Source organism: Carex rostrata, chromosome 15, assembly GCF_964058835.1.
Source record: "Carex rostrata chromosome 15, lpCarRost1.2, whole genome shotgun sequence".
Taxonomy (NCBI): Eukaryota; Viridiplantae; Streptophyta; class Magnoliopsida; order Poales; family Cyperaceae; genus Carex; species Carex rostrata.
In genome coordinates, this window is record NC_135932.1 from 1,924,500 (window position 1) to 1,945,495 (window position 20,996).

The 20,996-nt window shown below is 33.2% G+C and overlaps 1 protein-coding gene across 1 annotated transcript; it reads left to right on the top strand.

Annotated features, from left to right (window-relative positions):
* Nucleotides 1-17,452: 17,452 nt before the first annotated feature.
* LOC144566737 (protein SMAX1-LIKE 3-like) lies at nucleotides 17,453-20,763 on the top strand. The gene is made up of 3 exons (XM_078316759.1): nucleotides 17,453-18,737; nucleotides 18,937-19,117; nucleotides 19,490-20,763. The coding sequence occupies exons 1-3, from the start codon at nucleotides 17,539-17,541 to the stop codon at nucleotides 20,540-20,542; spliced, it is 2,433 nt and encodes an 810-aa protein (XP_078172885.1). The 5' UTR covers nucleotides 17,453-17,538; the 3' UTR covers nucleotides 20,543-20,763.
* The last annotated feature ends 233 nt before the right edge of the window (nucleotides 20,764-20,996 follow it).

A 20,996-nucleotide genomic window follows, 5' to 3' on the forward strand; every position in this document is an offset into this window, starting at 1 on the left:
AAGAAAATCAACATATATAGAAGAGACGACATGGTTCATATTTCATACAAAATAACTTCAAACAAGTCAAAGTGTCAAGTAAGATCAAATTTCAATATTTATTTTTACAAAAACCAGTTACTTAAAGTACGACAATGTGAATCTATTGAACAAAGATTGAATCAAGTTGATTTTACCTTTGACATTGTGCCAAGGGAAGCACGAGTCTCCATAGAAGGGGGTTGGATCTGTCACTTGCCCAGATCTAGTGGCACAGATTCAAGGGGTCGGATCTGGCACTCAAGTAAAAGAGATACACAAGGGAATCATGCTCGATCATGTCCTACGGTGATAGATTACAGATCGTCTCTCTCCACTAGGTCGCGGCCGTCGCTGTCGTTGCTGCCGTTGCGGCCGTCGCTATCGTCACTGCCGGAGCAGAAGAGAAGAGAGAGAGAGAGCCTCGCCAGGATTTTCACAAGAGAGAGAGAGAGAAAAGCTGCTAGAGTGAGAGACAGAGCCTCGCCAGGATTTTCAAAAGAGAGAAAAAAAATAGAAAGGCGGAGGATTGAGAAAGAGGGATCTGATTTATAAAAGGAAAGTAAAGTCGTTAAAATCAGTTAGAGTGGATAAGGTGGTGGACAATTTGTGGACAAACATCAGTGGACAAAGAACATTTCTCATTCACTTATTATTTATGAATGTATATAATAACAAAAAATAAAAATCGACAATGATGGAAATGGGGCCATTTCTAATTTGGATTATTGTCAGAGATGAATTTTTGCATAGTGACCGTAAAAATGTCAAAAATTGGGCCAACAATAATGAATATAGTTTATGAAATTTAATGATGCAAAAATTGGGATAAAAGAAAACAGTTTATAACACCACCATGTCTTTGTAGTGGCTAGATAACCATATCCAAAATACAAAGTCACAGTTGCAAAATACATACTAAACGAACTTAAGTTGGAATATATAACAATTAAAACGAGGTTACAGTACTTCACAAAACACATTACTACCTGGCGCACTACGATACAAGGCATCGAATTTGCGTCAAACTTTAGTCTCTGTTTGATAAAGACTGTGCGCTTTACAAGTACCATAACCTCACTCATGTTAATTAGTCAATTTGTTAAAAATTAAAATCCACAACTACAACCTAACCAAATTACTGACATGTATATGAGGATCTTAAGGTACATGATAATTAATTTCACATCATTATCAATAAATTATTTTTTTAAATGCGAAAAATTCAGCTGAATGATTTTTTGCAAAACCTGACTTTCAGCTGCTTTCCCTTGAGTTTTTGGAATCTAAAATCTTGCAAAATGTGGTTTTCCAAAAGACAAAAGATGCGAGTCCAATCCAACGGGCACCCCTTGAAACATGGATGGCAAACTATGAGAGTGTTCTAGAGGATATACACAATATGGAGATTATCTTGGTTAATACAATTGGTCATCAAGATGCTTCTCACTAGCTATTTGGTTTTGATAGAAACTGAGAAACAACAATAGGCATTCTGGGTGCGTTTGGATGGAGCAAAAATAACACTAATTCAAAAATAGTACTATTCTTTTGAGCTATTCGATGTTTGGATGGAACAAGAATAACACTAACCCACTATTCTTTGTTTGCCTTATATGGGTTAGCTCACTATTCTACTAACCCAACCAAATGTTGGGTTAGCTACTATTTTCAAACTTGGAATTAACTCTATTCCTTGCTCTATTCTTACTCTAGCTTATTCAGTATAATAATACATGCTTAGTTTAATAAATACATGGATCCTAATGCATGGATTGCAAACGGATTCCATCTGCATGCATACTTAAACATAATAATGCATGCTTAGTTTAATAAAAATCACAGAGGAGTCCCAAAACTTAAGTTTGTCTACCTGTTACTATACCCAATAGAATTCCATCAAACAGTGGCGGAGCAAGAAACTTGAAATTTGTGTGTCTCTGTATGTGTGAGTTTGTGGAAAAATTACAAAGTTTAATGGGCAAAATTATAAATTTCGTGATAACAAAACGATAGTAGCTGCATAGACTTATTCCCTAAATTAATTATTTCAGGTCAAGTTGTTTGATTGTATCGGAAAGACTGGTAAGTGGTAACATCCTTTCCTGTCTCTAATCATATATTCACATACATTTTATTTATGAATGCCGATTGGAGAGTACTGTTATTGCCACTTTACAGATATTACTGTTTTCAGTGATAGCTATTCATATTTTGAGAAATTGAATACTGAAATTCTTGGCGTGTCAGTTGACAGTGTGGTATGTAACTGTGCACTGATACAATTGGAAAAAACCTTTTGTTTGCTAAACCAATATCAAATTATGTAAATTGCATTGCAATTAACTAAGATGAATTGCAGTTCTCGCATCTGTCATGGGTTCAAACTGACAGGAAATCTGGTGGGCTTGGAGATCTGAATTATCCACTGATCACTGATATCACAAAATCGATTTCGAAATCATATGGCGTATTAATTTATGATTAGGTGCTCAGATTTTTTTTTTTGATTGGGTATTTTCATGTCTTACTGTAGAATAAAATTATGTGGGATACAGTGATACTTATCTTTTTGTAGAAAGTTATGCTTTATATGTCTTGCTTTTTAAATGTTTGGTATATTTGCAGGGTATCAATGAATTTCTTCCTGTTTTATCTATCTCCGGTAGGGAAAACTTTTTTCTTCTCTTCTTGACTAATACAATCTATGTTTCACGGCGTCATTAATTTTGTAATCACCAGGGAATTGCGTTAAGAGGTTTATTTATAATAGACAAGAAAGGAGTAATTCAGCACTCAACTATCCATAACCTTGCTATTGGTCGCAGTGTTGATGAAGCCATGAGAACTCTCCAGGTACCTTTTTATTTTTCGGAAATATTTTTTTTTTTTTTTTAAAATGAACTAATAAAAGGAGAAACAAAGATAAGTATATAAACCAGATGGCTGTGAGTCATTTTTAAGAGGTGTCGGTGCAGCAGTTCAAAATTGGAGACACATCTCTTTTTTTTTAAAAAAAAACTATCAGAATTTATAGAAATTGCAGTAATCTGATGATTTCGAAAATGGTAACAAGAGCAGTATCTACCAAATTTGTTGGATATGTAAATTTTCGTAATGAAAGACATATAAGCAGGGACGGATCTACGTATATGTCAGGGATGCTAAGCCACCCTATGATTTTAAAATTTTTAATTATGTATATTAAAATTTAATTAAATTTTTGAGTTTTTTGAACTTTTATATAGTCTAGCCCCCCTCATTATATAACAAATGTGTGCTAGTGGTCTAATGGTTTGAGTTTTAGTTAGTATTTGTAAGGTCATGGGTTCAATTTCTACTGACCACAATATTTTTGTCTTTTTCACATATTACATTTTATAGATTAGCCCCCATATTTAAATTTTCTAGTTCCGCCCCTGCATATAAGTATATACTATATGAGGAGGGATTCAATTACACTCTTTTTTGGTGACACCGAATTACATTCTCCATTTTCAAAGTTTTCAAATAGTCGATCCAAACCGTTCAACATAATGGATATGTTAAAATGTACTTGCAGATCAAATTTTACATTTTTTTGGAATTTTTTACTATTTATTAAGTATTTAACAAAATCGCTATATTCAGACCGTTGAATTTTTGTACCCATCTTAATAAATAGTAGAAAAATTCAGAAAAATGTAAAATTTGATCTGTAAGCACATTTTAACATATCCATCAAGTTGAACGGCTTGGATCGACTGTTTGGACTTTGTAAACATATGGTGTAATCCGGTGTCACCAAAAAAGGGTGTAATTGGATCCCTCCTCGTACTATATACTTATCTATATTAACAAATACATGTATGACGGGTTGGATCTGGACCTAACTCGACCCGACTGGTGTGATATTTCGGGTTGCATCTGGACACCCCATGGTTGGTACTTTATATGTTTACACCCTTCCAAAAGCTGGAATTTATGTTATGTATTAACCTTACAAAAGCTGGTGCCCCTTTAGTTGTTTTATTTATCAAACTAGGTTGATCATTTATGAAAAATAAAAAAACTCCTTTTGTGGTTTGCATTTGAAGCCTTGTCTGGTATCAAAGTCAACTACGCTAAAACCTCTATGTATCCTATCAACCTAGGTGATGTAGATAAATATGCCCAAATTTTTCAATGCAAACCAACCTCTTTTCCTTTGCAATATTTAGGCATACCTTTACATACTCGCAAACTGAAAAAATCTGATTGGTTTTTCCTCATTGATAAAATTGAGAAAAAACTCCAAAATTGGAAAGGTAGTTTACTTTCTTTGGGAGGAAGAGTCATTTTGCTCAATTCAATCCTCTCTGCAGTACCACTGTACTTTCTATCAGTGTATAAAATTCTTGTTTTTGTGATAAAAAAATTTGATCAAATCAGATGTCGTTTCCTTTGGCAAGATACTACATAACGAAAAAAGTATTACTTACTTAATTGGCAAACCGTATGTCTAGCCAAAGAATTTGGGGGCTTGGGGATTTTGGACCTTAGACAAATGAATATCTCATTACTTTTGAAATGGTGGTGGAAATTGAAAGACCCTACTTATACAAGCGCATAGAAACATATGATTCTTACCAAATATTACTCAAACTCTACCATGCACAAATCTGAATTTTGGACATCACTTACTTCTTTACACCACTTAAGTTCATCTAGTGTAGAATATACCCCAGGTAGTCGAACTTCTGTTATGTTTTGGACCGATACATGGTACCAGCACTGTAGCATGTCTTCTAGATACCCTTACTTATTTGAAATTTGTTCTAACAATGACATTTCTCTTCAACAAGTTATTAATTCTCAAGGGGGTGCTCCCCAATTTAGACGAACACTTTATGGAGTACTATACACTGAATGGCTAGAATTGTTAGAAATTATTAGTCACTTGTCTTTTACACATTTGGATGACAAACTTAGTTGGCGATGGGACCCTAAAGGAATTTACACAGTCAGATCCTTATATCAATTTCTCAATTTTAGAGGGGTCAAACCTAGAAATGCCATGTTATGGTGGAGAACACCTGTACCACTCAAGATTAGAATTTTCATGTGGTTAGCTTGCAAAAATAGGATACTCACAACTAATAATCTCATCAAAAAAGGGTGGCAAGGGAATGATAAATGTCAATTTTGTGATCAACCTGAAACTAGCAACCATCTGTTTGTCTCTTGTCCATTAGCAAAACAAGTATGGTTTTATATGGGGGCATGCCAAGATGTTAGTCATACATGGACTACAATGTCAAATATTACTCATTTTGCTAGACAGTTACCTCCTACTCAGAAACATGCTTTGTTACTTGTATTCAGTGCAGTTAGCTGGACAATATGGAAATATAGGAATGAGCTCCGCTTTCAAGGTGGTAAGAGGAAATCTATTCGCCAAATCATTTTACTTATACTCTCTCTTATTCATTATTGGACAGGGGCTGTCAAACCACAAGTTCAGGAAGCAATAGCAATATGGTTGCCACCAACAATGGATGTTCTACCTTTGGCCAGCTGGCACCCCGATGAAGAAGGGACTGATGAGCACCAACCATCTAATGAAGACCCAGGGCACCAGATCGTTCCATATGGCGATGTCTCCACTTTTTGAGTTGTTTCGGCTGTTGAAGCCATTTTTTGTGTTGTTGTTTTACCCCAGCCCCTTGTGTGGCTTAGATATGCTTTTGATACTAGCTGCATGTGGTTTGTTTTCACAGCATATGTGTTTTTGATGGACTTTCTTACTCGGGTTTTTTGCAGTTTTCTTTATTAGCTAACTCATTTTGAGAACCCGTGATGTAAGTTACTATTTTTGCTTCAATGAAGTGGGTACTAGCCTTATTATCAAAAAAAAAAAAAAATATATATATATATATATATATATAGAGGTTGGCTAAGATCAAAGTGGTAGTTCCTGAGCTTTGGTGCTACCAATTCGTTTTTTAATTTTTAAAGTTCAAAACATCGATCCGAACCGTTCAAGTTGTTCTCCATATTAAATTGTGCTTGGAGACCAAATTTTATATTTTTCTGAATTTTTTTACTATTTATTAAGCCACTTTGAAAACAGCTGATCCAACGGTGGCTTCTGATTTTACTGTTTTGTTAAGCCACCGTTGGATCAGTGATTTTCAAAGTGGCTTAATAAATAGTAAAAAAATTCAGAAAAATGTAAAATTTGGTCTCCAAGCACAATTTAATATGAAGAACAACTTGAACGGTTCGGATCGACATTATAAACTTTGAAAATTAAAAAACGAATTGGTAGCACCAAAGCTCAGGAACTACCACTTTGATCTTAGCCAACCTCTCTCTCTCTCTATATATATATATATGGAAGATAACCCAGATGAGGTGTGCCCTGCTGGGTGGAAGCCCGGAGAGAAATCCATGAAATCTGACCCAAAACCCAGCGAGGAGTCATTTTCGACTATTTGATTTTTGAATCCAGGTCCGGACTTTTATTTGTGTTGCGAACTGTTGCATGAGTTGTTAGAGGTTAGTTTTGTTGACTTACATTTGCACCTTGCTATTTGATGTTTCATTGTTTAAATTCTAACATCCAACAGTTTCCTGTGAAAAAATAAGTATGAAATAAGAGGGGCTTCATTTCCAGTTTGTTTGGAGCAACAAGGTTTAATTGGATCTTTTTGAAGGTTAGTAGCTTTAAGTGTCAACTAACAATTTCATTGATAAAAAAAACGAAGTTACAACGAGTCAGATGACTCTCCAATACAAAATCTAATATTTTATTCTCACAAAATTACTCAAAATAACTCTAATATTCTAATCTCACTTATACATACTCATAATTACTCTATTACCTTAAACCCTATTGTTCTCTACGATTGGATCCACTCTTTCGACCACTGTTGGTCGTTGCGCTTCGACGTCCGAGTCTACTCACCCGCGCTCTGATCAAGAGGACGTAGAGATTTAATATTCCGAGCTCCGACAATACTGCACTTTCGACTCCGATCGGCTCCAGTCCTCCCCTCTCTCTCATTCTTTTCTCCACTCAAGAAAGTAGAGCCGAGAGAGAGGGGAGAAGCTATGTGAAGAGTGAGATCTAAAAGAGTGAGAAGAACGAACTAGAGGAGAAAAGAGGAGTGAGGAGAAGAAACGACAACGGTGGTGGCTAGAGTTTTGAAATCACCGGCTGTTGCTCTTCAAGGTTTAATTGGATCTTGTTATTTAGTTGTCATTTCCAATGCCATTTAAGTTCGCTACAGTTGCAAAGAGAAGAATGTTTTCTCCGCTTATGAATTAAGAAACACCATACATATATTTGCAAACATTGGAAAAAAAAAAAATCTATTTCTTAATGCAAATTCTCTAAATTAGCACACTAGAGATCGAATTTAACGTGAATTACCAAAAATGAAAGTCCGTTATTTATTAAAACGATTTGGAATTTGAAATATGTGTCTCTCATTTCAAATAGTGGCTCAAAATTCTACTATATTTTAATGTTCCGGATAGAATCCTACAGATTTTTGGACCTCGGAAAACGGAATCCAAGAATGTGGTAAATATATAGAATGGAACATAACCGTAAAATAATTTTGGTTATAATTATAATTTACAATTATTTTTTAAACATGATTAAAAAACATAAAATCTAGCGCACTTTTGCGCGCAATATTGCTATTATAGCAACTTTTTGAATCGAAAAATGTGCATATGGGGACAATTTTTGGTGCACAATAGTACCGTTATTCCAAAATACTGCTAGAATAAGGGTCGCCAAATGAGAATTTGGATCACCTAAAGTAACTCTAAGATCCTGTTCGGCGAAATACTATTCATGTGGGAAAAAAAAATTCAGTCTAATTGAATTTTTTTTTTTCTCACATAAACAGTAAAAAGTACAAAAAGCAGGTTAAACCATTCTCATTCCTATTCCTACAGATCCACCGAACAGCCCTAAAAGTTTTAAATTTGAATTCCGGACTTTTCAATCAGAGTCTGCATGAATATTATAAAGACACTCTAAATTCTACACCAAATTGGATTGGTCGGATTCTGATCGCACGGTCCAAATCCAAACTCAAATTTTAAGGTCAACAAACCAAGCAACCAGTCGACCAACAAACAAATCAATAAATGGAGGTGAATTATATGGCTTGTTCTATGTATTGTTAGGCCGAATTTTCCTATGGGCCTCAGTACACAGCAAAACACAATTGGAGACCATATAAAAATGGGCTGAAAATGGGCTGAAAATGGGCTATGGGCTTTGATCTCTTACAAATGGGCTTGAAAATGGGCTGAAAGATACTTTGGTCAAGTAAACAACAGCGCAAATTAACCAGTTTTGTATTAGTATAATTGTAAGAATACCCCGTCAAGGCTCATAACAGGTTGCTTATTTTAACGAGGCAACTTTTGAGCAGATAATGCCAGATAAGAGCTTTTGATGTTTCTTCTCACAGTTGTTTCTTTACTCCAAAAAAGAAAAGAAAAAAAGAGGATCTGAAATGGAAGAATTTTTGATAAGTTTAAAAAAAAAGAAATCTACAGCTTTCCCTTTCTTTTCCTTTTTCTTTCTTTATTTTTTTTTCACATTTATTAAGAAGCTTTGCCTTGTTTGCCGGAACTTTTAAATTAATTTATTGGTAACCGTTAAGAAAAGGAGAGAAAGCGGAGGCCACTGGCTAGGGGCTTTTTTGTGATTCTTTATTTATTTTTTTCTTTTTTATTTGTAACCTTTGCTCCTTTAAGCTCTCCTTTTGTAGCATTTGTTGCTGAGGTACTAGTTGCCTTTGCTATCATTACCCCTTGTCCTTTTGCCATGTCTTTTGGACCGTATGTGACCAATATTTTTGACTGCCGCTTTTGAGATCTATTTTGAAATAAATTTGCTAGATTTGTTTCTGTGCCAAATTAAGTGACATAATACTAGTATAACATGAGGCTGATTTCAGCTTATATAACACAAACTTCAAAATCTATTAAATTGACTTCAAACGGTAAATTCAAACAATTTAAATCGATCTACTTCACTAGTTATGTGTTTACATCAAAATTTATAATTTTTCGAATTTATTTAGTATCAAATCAAGCGGTCAAATGTGTGAGTTTTTAAGTTAATTTTAATATATTCATTTTTCAATATTTTTACCTCTTGATTTGATACTAAAATAACTCAAAAATAAAATAAATAAAATGTATCTAAACGCATCGCTAAAGTAAATCGGTTTGAACGTACGGTTTAGATTAATTAGTTGTTTGAAGTCTATTCAATTGATTTTGAAATTAGTGTTATACGACACTGATGTTATACTAGCCGGACTCCATAATAATATATTAAAACTATTTTGATCTCTTGCTTTTAAATAATCCTGAGAAGTGCAAATAAAATTAAGAGATTTTTTTTCCGGTATACCCCATATTTTAAAAAAGAAAATTATGCATTAATTTTGACTCAAAATCAATTATACATGTTGTAAGAAATATTATAATTTAGTTTGTGATAATCGAGAGATTATTAAAATCTTTATCTTGAAACATAAATAAATTAATAGAAAAGAATATTTATGTTTATCCATGCTTGATTCTTGTGAGATATATATCTGATAGATGCATGATTATAATAATAATTTTGTTAGAAACCTTTTTATCAGATAATATTCATCCTATCACATCAATAAGGACTACACAACCTAAAAGCAATACTAATGACCAAGGTTCTAAGTAGCGTTTATCGCGTCATAGTGGAAAGCCTACAAAAAAAGTTATAGCGAATAGCATCGCTATATAGCATTTTTTTATTTTTATAAAAATTATATCATATATTTGTATTAAACACCAACATTATCTAAGTCTCATAGAACAATAAATAACATCAAATTGATTAAAAAATTATAATATTCATATTGAACCAATACAAAGTCCAAATTGTCATTCAAAATATTCATAATAATACTAATATTATAAACTATCGATCTTTTTCTATTCAAAATATATTCAGTATCATCACATAATCTATCTTTTTTCTATTTAAATTTTAAAATAACATAGACATCATGACATAATTAACTATCTTAACCTATTCAAAATATTCAAACTACCATATAGTAAGTATCATTTTGTTACTTCAAGAAATATCTTAATATATTCAATCTGAGCCTTTATTTAAAACCCATATAAATTGAAAAGACAAAAAAAAAACAGCTCATGTTGCATAGCACACTGTAGCTTCCTTATTTGATTTCGTTTGATGGATCTCTCATTTAATAATTAATAGTTTAATGTAAAGCTTAGTATGTCAATTGCAAAAAAAAAATCACGGTTAAAATCCAATATGAGCTTTTATTTAAAACCCATATAAATTGAAAAGAAAAAAAAAAGCTCATGTTGCATAGCGTGTGCTATTTGCGCTATACGCTATGCGTTATAGCGGACCGCTATTACCGCTATAGCGTCCATAGCTCAAATAACATGTTTTGATGCCATAACTTAGCGTTTAGGGTCCAAAAATGCTATAGCGTGCTATTTAGAACACTGCTAATAACAAAATTATATGGTTAGTAATATATATACTTATCAAGATCTCATTAATTTGAAATTAAAATTCATATTAATTATCAACATGATATGGTTTCTCGTATCAAACTTTAATGATTTAATTAATTTCTCTAAATTGAGGATCCCAAGAGAATTAATTCCGTACAAAAATATAGGCAAATATAACAATGTGTTTGATTTAGAAATAATAAAAATCTAGTGGAGGTATATAGCTAGGGTTTACTTTATTATGTGCAATTGATATGATATTCTCTTTATTATCTCGGCCAAGAGGGAATATATGGTGACGCTTATTCCAATACAAATGCATGTTAGTATGACCAGTCAATGATGCTGTTAACTGTTTCCTTCCTTTATACTTTGCTTTTCCTAATCAGGTAACAACCTTAGTCGTGCCTTTATCAAAATTAGTGTTAGTTGAACAGGAATAATGTAATTAATTCAACCAATAAAGAAATTACTAAAACTTATTTTGATAGTGTTATGAATAAATAATATATAGAAGTTCATTTTGCAATTCTCAAGATCAATATATAACAACTTCAATTCATTTTCCCACATTTATTAAAGATGACTTTTCATTTACAATTTTAGACAAAGTCTTTGTAAACTAATTGGATCTGGAAATCATACGAATAAAAGATAGTCATACTTTATATATTATTTCTATCTTCTTTGTTTTTCTTTAATTTCAATATATAACAGATCGATCCATCGATAGATAGATATATAATAAAAGAAGAGGAGGGTTCAAATGTCTCCATGTTTTTGTGCCTCCATCTCTCTCCATCATTTTCAAAGTTCAAACAGTCGATCCGAACCGCTCAACCTAACCTCCATACTAAAATATGTTTGGATACCAAATTTTATATTTTTAGGAATTTTTTTACTATTTTTTTAGATAGGTACAAAATCAGTAAATCTGAACCATCTAAAAACAGTATTTTTGTACCTTTCTAAAAAAATAGTAAATTTTTTTCTAAAAATATAAAATTTGGTCTCCAAACATATTTTAGCATGGAGGTTAGATTGAGCGGTTCGGATTGACTGTTTGAACTTTGAAAATGATGGAGAGAGATGGAGGCACAAAAACATGGAGGCATTTCAACCCTCCTCATAAAAGAATAAGAATTGTTTGTTTGTTACAGTTTTGAACTTTTTAGTGCATTAATATTTGTAGTGGGCAACTTTTGCATAGAAGTTAACTCATTTAAATGAAGCAGTGCATGCAGTATAGATGCAGTGGCTTTTGAGGAAGCAGGGGTACACTGAAAAGCCTTAACTTTACTGGATTAGTGTGGATGTTTGTGTACTGATGATAGTTGATAGAATATCACACATCATATGTGAAATTGTGAACAACAAATTAGAGAGAGAGAGAGAGAAAAGTGGCACTTTATTCCTTATACTTTGAGTCAGGAGGGGAGGAGGCCGTACACAGTTCCCGATTCTTTCAGTTGGCCCCACCTACATATTAAAATCATCTTATTCTTATAACTATATAACTACCTTGGATGGACACTTATACAATTGCATCATACCGTGTCCAACACGTATTTTTTTTTTTGTATTTGACATGTTAATAACAGTATAACAGTGAGAGGAGGGTTCAAATATCTCTATTTTTTATGTTTCTATCATATCTTCATTTTCAAAATATTAATAACTCAAAATTTAAATTATAAATCTCAAAATAAAACCATTAGATGTGATATATGCTATTTTATCTACGTGCTCAATTTTTTTTTTTATCATATTTTGTTTTTCTTTTGATGTAAATCAATTAATTGAAAAATTAACCTCTCAATATTATCCACATTAGTACGTTTTTACAAGCTCTCGATGACAATCAAAATAAATTTTAAATGTCATAATTTTTTACAAGTGCATAGATAAAATGATGTAAATCATATCCAACGGTTTTATTTTGACTTTTAAGTTTTAAATTTTGAGTTATTAAAAATTTTAAAAATGAAGACATGATAGAGACATAAAAAAAGAAGGCATTTCAACCCTCCTCAACACTCATATATATGTTTTAAATTAAATAACGACGTGCCGTATTATATACATTATGATGTGTCGTGTCAAGTCAGACATTTGTATCTTTGTTTGTGTTACATATATAGTCTTATATTGTATACTCCAAGAAATATTTTTCGCATGCCCTTAAAATATATTTGCTTTCGTTGATTTCTTAATTTTCTTGTGAATGAATATACTTTTTGGTACTTTTGTGTTAGAAAATAGTTTTTAAGTCTTCCAAATGTTATTTACTTTCGGTTACGAGTACCTCTTTATTTACTAATAACATGTTTGTATTAGTGAGTTATGTTATGGTATTTTTACAAATTAAACATGTACAAATTTATGTTTGAACTCAAATTTTTATTTTTAAGATGTGAATGGACTATCAAATTAATCATCCAATGTTTATACAAAATCATGTTTAACATCAAGTACTGTCTATTCTAGGTTTATTAATATTTTTTGGGTGTTGGAGAAAAACATATACTATTAGGACTGTCTATAATATCAAGCCAATTCGACATTTTTTTACTGCATATATGAAATATTAAGTTTGTATATCTCAATTAATACTTAATAGTCTATTAGTCTAAGACACAAACCACTTCTCTTAACCATATAGGGTTTTAGCACGAATTATCATATAATATAAGAAAGCACTACATAACATTTGAAAATTTTGAGAATCAACCTTTGATTTAGTGACAAAAGACAACACCTTCCGCGTGGAAGGTCGTGGATTCAAAATCCGGATAGAGAGGGAGTCTTTTATGGACAAATAAAGAAAGTTAGTAAACTAGACCTCCACCTTTTGAATTAATTTTTTTTTTTTTTTGATGTGCATAACAAGTACAAAGTTGGAGAATTTCATGGACACTCATTAAAAACTTCGAGACATGATGTATTAGCCTCTCTAAAATTTATAATATCATTTTACCATTCTATATTTCAAAACTTGCACATTTACTCAATTTATTGTCTTTTCAATTAAAATTTATATTAAATTTATAAAGTATCCATTTTATCATTTATTAAAAGAATAAAATAACTTATAACTGTTTAAGAGATGTTTAGTCTTCAATTGGCCAACTGTGAGAGTGCAACTTCATTTTTTTTACTTGTCCCCCCCCCCCCCCCCCCCCCCCCCCCCCCAACACACACACACACGTATGCCTAAATGACAACATGTATGTGTCACAAGCAGGGGCAGGACTAGAAAATTTAGTTAGGGGATTGAAACTTAAAATGCATAATTATTAGTTTGTAATTAGTGAACTCCAAAACCTCCCAAGCACATATCTAACATTTTATGAGGGGAGTTGTGCTATATAAAATTTTTATGGAAATAAAAATTCAATTAAATTTTGACCTACGTGATTAAAAATTTCAAAATTATGAGGTGGGTCAGCGCCCGCTGGGCTAAGTGTAGATCCACCCCTAGTCACAAGTCGGGAAATGAATCATTTGTCCTCGAAAACTGACCAATAAAATATTTAACAATTTTTTTTAATAAAGGCTAAAATGAGAACTTTATAAGTTTGATATGAGTTCTAATTGAAAAGAGAATCAATTGGGTAAATTTGGTAGTTTTGGAAATTTAGAAGGGTAAATATGATATTATGAATTTTAGAGGGGGATATGTAATTTTGAGGTTTTTGAAGGATATACTTGAAATTTTTTCTAAAAATTTATGTGCTAAGCTCACCAATGCAACAAGGCTTGGTGAGCTTTAGTTCTAAAATATATTATATTAGCTTCAAACGATGAATTCAAATATTTGAAATTAATCTAATACACGAGTGATGCATGTACATATAAATTTTTTGAATTTATTTATTACAAAGTCAATTGGTAATAAAAATGAATGCTTATATGTTTTTTTAATACATTCATTTTTCATTATTTGTTGACCACTTGACTTTGTACTAAATGAATTAGAGTTTTTTATTTTTATTTTACATATAAACACATCACTCACGGAGTAGATCGATTTCAACAATAATTTGAATTCGTTGTTTAAAGCAAATATAATAGATTTTGGACTTAAGCTCACCAAACTCTGTTGGTGAGCTTAGTGCACACTAGCCTCACTCTTTATTTAAAAAATTTTAACTAGAGGATACTATTTTAGATTGGAAATTTTATCGGTGCAGATGTAAAAATGGTAGGTATAGGGGTAAGAATTGGAAAGGAAAATCATCAAAGAAAGAAGGAATGATTTAATAAGTGGGGCAAGTTAAAAGATGAGATGTCACCCGGACCACATCAGATCACTCACAAAGCATCGCAAATTAAATCACAGATCATAGCTGTCGGGAATCCCATTTCATTTCATGTTGCACACTGTTCCTGTTTTATCTAAAGCATGCATTCCTTTGCATATTTACATAATATACCTTGAATAATGTACAAAAAGTATGTTCGTACTATTTAACCTACTGTGTGTGGATAAGATACACTAGGGATCTCTTTGTTTATGTAGTCTTTATTACTCTTCATTCTACTTTTGTTCCAAGCTGGGATTTATGGTAAAGGTTTCTTTTGACCCATTTTGCAGTAATCTGTATTCTCTAATCAACATATTGTGTAAACTGTAGGCTGTAGCAGATAGATCTTATAACATTGATTGTGTCTTGTGTTTAAAATATTTATTAAAAAGGCCATATATAGGCCCGTTTCATTAATTGAAACTGAGAATATAACATAATTGTATAAATATTTTAAACACAAGCATGGGTTCTACACTGGTTTACGTTCACTTATTTTGCTGAGTCCTTTTCTAATCACCTGTGGATCAGATTTATGAAAATTTATGGCCAAGTTCAAATTTTAATTTATATTAATTTGGATTGGAGCGAAGATGGACAAGGGATTTAGAAATTAACAATTAAAAGATATAATCAAGTCTGTAAATTTTTTTTAAAAAGATATAAAAATTTCCAAATTAACCAAGAAATCCATATAGATTTTTGCTATCGATTACAGTACTATGTGTAGAAAAGGACATGCTGTGTTATGGTTCTATATTTTACTTCACAATGCTCGAAGAACTAATTAAAGTCGCACAGTACATGATTGTATTTCTTTAAGGAAAGTAAGTTTATATTATTTTATTTCATTTGCTAGTTTATCGATTAAATAAATGAATGGATTGGATAATGTTTAGATAAATTTTATAAATTTACAATGAGATGATATTAAAATCATTACAATAAATTTTAGGTCATTATTATGCTTGTCAATTCGCTAATTGGATCACTTATTTTAATACTTTTATGTTACACTTTTAAGTGATATCTAATCTTGATCATTCAATATTACCATTTTTCGTCACTGATAAAATATTTAAAAAAGGTCTAAAATTAATAAAATTTAATTTTATATACATCTCAGGAGTCCAACTACTATGCCATCAATGAAATTTCAATGCCACCAATTTAAAAAAATTTATCGGATAGACTTCAAATGATGAATTCAAAATGCTCAAACTAATCTACTTAACGAGTGATGTGTTTGCATACAAATTTTTTTAATTTTTTAATTCATTTAGTATGAAGCCAAGCGGCTAAACAAGGAAGGTTTTTATAATTTTAATGCATTCACATTTCATCATTTTTTGACCTCTTAATTTCATACTAAATGAAGGGGCAATTTCATGTATATCTCTCAAAAGTTTCAATACTGCATATTTATCCCTCCAAAATCAATAATTACATATTTATCCTTGAAAATCATACAAACTCACATATTTGTCCAATCTAACTCTATAACATATCAAATATCTCCAAAAATAATTATATAATATTTTTTAAACTTAAAAAAATATTTTACAGTATTAATTAATAATATGTTGATCATTATGTCCTTCGGTCTCTTTAGTCGATATGAGTTCTCTTCTCTCTAAGGCCCGAAACATCCCGCCTCTCTCCAAATGAAAATGTAAAATTAATTAAGCAGCAAGGAGCAGCAGAAATTTGTGAGAGGAGAGGCGACTAGGGAAGGTGGGGAGAAATATGTGATTTGGCGCGTTTGGAGAGAGAGACGAGGGAGGTTTGGCATCTTACAGAAAAGAGAACTCAAGCGGACACTAAAGAGACTGAATGGCATAATGGTCAACATATTATTAATTAATATTGTAAAATAAATTTTAAAGTTTTAAAAAATATTATTTAATTATTTTTGAAGATATTTGATATGGTTTAGATCGAGTTAGATTGGACAAATATGTGAGCTTGTATGATTTTCAAGGATAAATATATAATTATTGATTTTGGAGGGATAAATACGTTATATTGAAACTTTTGAGGGATATACATGAAATTGCCCCCTTAATGAATTAAAAGAATTATTGATTGTGTATGTAAACGTATTACTCATGAAGTTTATCGGTTTGAACAGTTTGAATTCACCATTTGAAACTCATCCAATAAATTTTGGAGCTGGTTGCACTTAAGTTGAAATGTCATTGATGACATAATAGACGGACTCATTCCTTAATTATAAATTATATTGAGTGATTCTGATCACAGTTTTAAACATTCAAATCTTGTATAAGATGACATACTATTTGTATATTAATTCCCCAATTTACCCTCAGTTTAGTAACATACTAAAAAAAGGCTAGGAGGTGAAAATTTAAGACAAGTAAAGATATATGATTCAGATATTTAGAATTTAGAGAGAGAGATGTAGGTAGAGAGATGCGAAGCAAGCAGTACTCTTTTAGCACCACAAATTAAAACCCCTTTGGCCCCCCTCCCAAAAATTATAACCTCCACAACACGAAAAGCACAATCCCCTCAGTCTCCACTCTAAACAAACAACTATAAAGCACACCTCCTCACTTTCACACCAACACTCTCCACTCACCCCTCTTCTCTCTTCCTCTCAATCACATCCTAATTGATCTCTCTTTGTGTCTCTGCTTCTGATCATTGAAAAATGAGAGCAGGAGGTTGCACAGTGCAACAGTCTCTTACTGCAGAGGCGACTGCCACTGTGAAACAAGCGGTAACCCTAGCTAGGCAACGGGGCCATGCTCAGGTGACCCCTTTACATGTTGCCAGAACCATGCTCTCTTCCTCTACCGGTTTACTACGTACCGCTTGCCTCAAATCACACTCTCATCCCCTTCAATGTAAGGCCTTAGAGCTTTGCTTCAACGTAGCCTTGAACCGCTTGCCCGCCTCCACCTCACCGATACTTTCACAGCATGGCCACCATGTGCATGGCCATCACCATTTCAATCCTCCGATAACTCTTTCTAATGCACTCGTTGCGGCGTTTAAAAGAGCTCAGGCAAACCAAAGACGAGGCGGGTCGACCGAGACCCAACAACAACAACCTGTTCTCACGATAAAGATTGAGCTCGAGCAACTGATTATTTCTATACTTGACGATCCTAGTGTTAGTAGGGTAATGAGAGAGGCTGGTTTCTCAAGCACCCAAGTGAAAAGCCATGTGGAGGAAGCTTGCACAAAAAGCTCCACCCCCACTTCACCAAACCCTAACCCTAGGAATTACACTAACCCTAGTCTTAGCTCACCAACCCATGAAAGCAAATCAATCACTTTGGATCAAGTGAAGAGTGAGGATGTCAATAGTGTGTTAGATTGCCTATCAAGTGCAAACAAGAAAAGGGTTGTAATAGTAGGAGAGAGCTTAACCTCCGCCGAAGGAGTTGCAAGAACAGTAATTGATAGAATCAAGAAAGGAGAGGTTCATGAGAGCATTAGTAATCTGCACTTCATAAACTTTCAAATATACCCGTTTAGGCACATGAGTAGAGAAGATGTAGATCAAAAACTTGGAGAGATCAAAAGCATTGTTAGGAGCTATACCTATGGTAAAGGGGTTGTGTTAGTATTAGAGGATCTTAAATGGGTGTCTGAATTTTGGGCTGGATATGTTGAGAAAGGAAGGAACAGCTATTACTGCCCAATAGAACATGTAATCATGGAAATAAGGAATTTAATTTTGGGGGGAATCAGTGCAGGAGAAAGAGTTTGGTTCATTGGTGTAGGCACTTATCAGAGTTACATCAAGTGTAGAAGTGGGGTACCTTCTCTGGAGACTCTCTGGGGACTTCATGCTATCACTATTCCCATTGGAGGCCTTGGCCTGAGCTTAACCTTTGACAGGTACTAAATCTTATTCCTTACTATTATGTGGTCTATTTAACTAGTATTATTACTTGGGTGTCAGACAAGATTAGATCGACAAAATGAATTTATATCCATATTCTCTCTGAGCTCAGCCAGTGAATACATATATTCCTTTTCACTTTTCTCAACATCTATGATTATTTAACTGACATATAAAATGTTTGCTTATTTGCAGTGATTCTGTATGCAAAATGAAAGCCAAGGAGAGTGAGGGAAAATTTGGAACATGCTGGTCACTCAATTTGGATGCAGAGAGCCAGCTCACAAGTTCATCCTATGACAAGCACACCACAATGGCCTCTAATCTCCCTTCATGGCTTCATAAATACAAGGAAGAAAATTCAAGAACATTTGAGGTAATTTGTGCTCCTGTGCAAACATATGTTCAGTTCATTTGTTACTTAATTCATATATACCATCATATATGACTTCGCTATAAGATTAAAGTACACACATAATTTACACACTCTAGATTTATATTCTCTGATACAGTTGTGCTGAGCTACATATAGAGTGTGTTTGCTATGCATATAAAAATACTACAAAATGCCAAGTGTGTGTGTGTGTGTGTGTTTACAGCGCTTTGTTATATAAAATCAAAATGGCTAGCAATGTAAGCCTATGAGAATTTCCTTCGTAGTACGAAAATATAACACTAGTACTAGGTAACCAAACGTAGTATATGAACCTTTTTGAGCAAGACAAATAATTTTTCTTTTGATTTTCAGGGGCCTAGCCAATTTAAAGACGCTTGCAAGAAATTAGACCCCCTTTCTAGCCATTCATCGAAAATGACCCTAAATTTTACCACAATCTCTCCTACGTCTTCTCTTTCATCCTTCGACCAAAGGTATAATTCTAAAATGCATCAACCTTGGGTATTCAATTTCGAGACGAAAAATCCAAGGAAGTCCAATGGTGAACTAGGGCTTGAACCATATGCTAGCCTAAAACCAAGCCCTAACCCTAGTTCAAGTTCGTCGAGTGGCACAAACACAATGGAAAGGGAGTCATTTCCAAAATTCAAGGAGCTCAATGCAGAGAACCTGAAGATCTTATGCAATGCGTTAGAGAAGAAGGTCCCATGGCAAAAGGAAATAATACCCGACATTGCGAGCATTGTTTTGCAGTGTCGGTCAGGCATGGTTCGAAGAAAAGACAGATTGAACAATGTGAGAGCCAAGGAGGATACATGGTTGTTCTTCCAAGGAGGTGACAATAACGGAAAGGAAAGAATTGCGAGAGAGCTTGCAAGCCTTGTTTTTGGATCTCGCCAAGATAACTTTATGTTTGTTAGACTCGGCACTTGTTCATCTACTCGGTCTGGTTCAACCGATGATGACCAACCGAACAAGAGAGCCAGGTTAGAAGTGAGACAAGTCTATAGTGAGAGGCTTTTCGAAGCGTTGCATGAGAATCCTCGCCGTGTTATACTAATGGAGGATATTGAACAAGCCGATTATCATTGCCAAATGGCAATAAAAGATGCTATTGAGGGTGGGATGGTACGAAGGAAAAATGGCGATGAAGTCTGTGTTGGCGATGCCATCATTATCTTGAGTTGCGAAAGTTTCGATGCGAGGTCTAGGGCAAGCTCACCACGAGTTATGAAAAATGTTGAAAATGAGGAGACAAAGGAGGTTCAAGGCGAGGAGATCGGTTCTTCTTCTTTGGATTTGAATCTCAGTGTGGTAGATGAAATGGATTGTTCTTTTGATGATGTTGAGCTTCTAAAAGCTGTTGATCGAGCGTTGTTCTTTAGATTGCCGGAGGATGCATGATTCATTAGCTTTTTTGTTTTTTTAGAAATCAATTGATTTAAGCTATGTTTTTTAACTTTTTATTTTGTATTTGAGTTAAGGGGTTTTATGGTTTAGTTTCCTATTTTTTGTTAGAAGAAGATTTTATGGTTTAGTCATGAAAGTAATGGGGAACACTTGTATATTACATCTCTGATTTGTTCGGAACTTTGTTAATGAATTAATATATAATATCCTTCAAACTTCTCCAAGTTAAACCTATTTTTAACTTCTCACAACAATGTTAACTTTAAAATATATGCATTTAGTTTACGTCAAAACTCAAACTAAGTTGATCAAGTCACTGTTCCCTCTATCTCAGACATGTTCTAGATGTGTACTGCTAATCTAGCTATTAGAAGACAAAATCTTTTTCTTTTGTTTTTCTTCTATAAATTAAATAGCCATTAAGTGTTCATGGGAGCTTTTATTATCA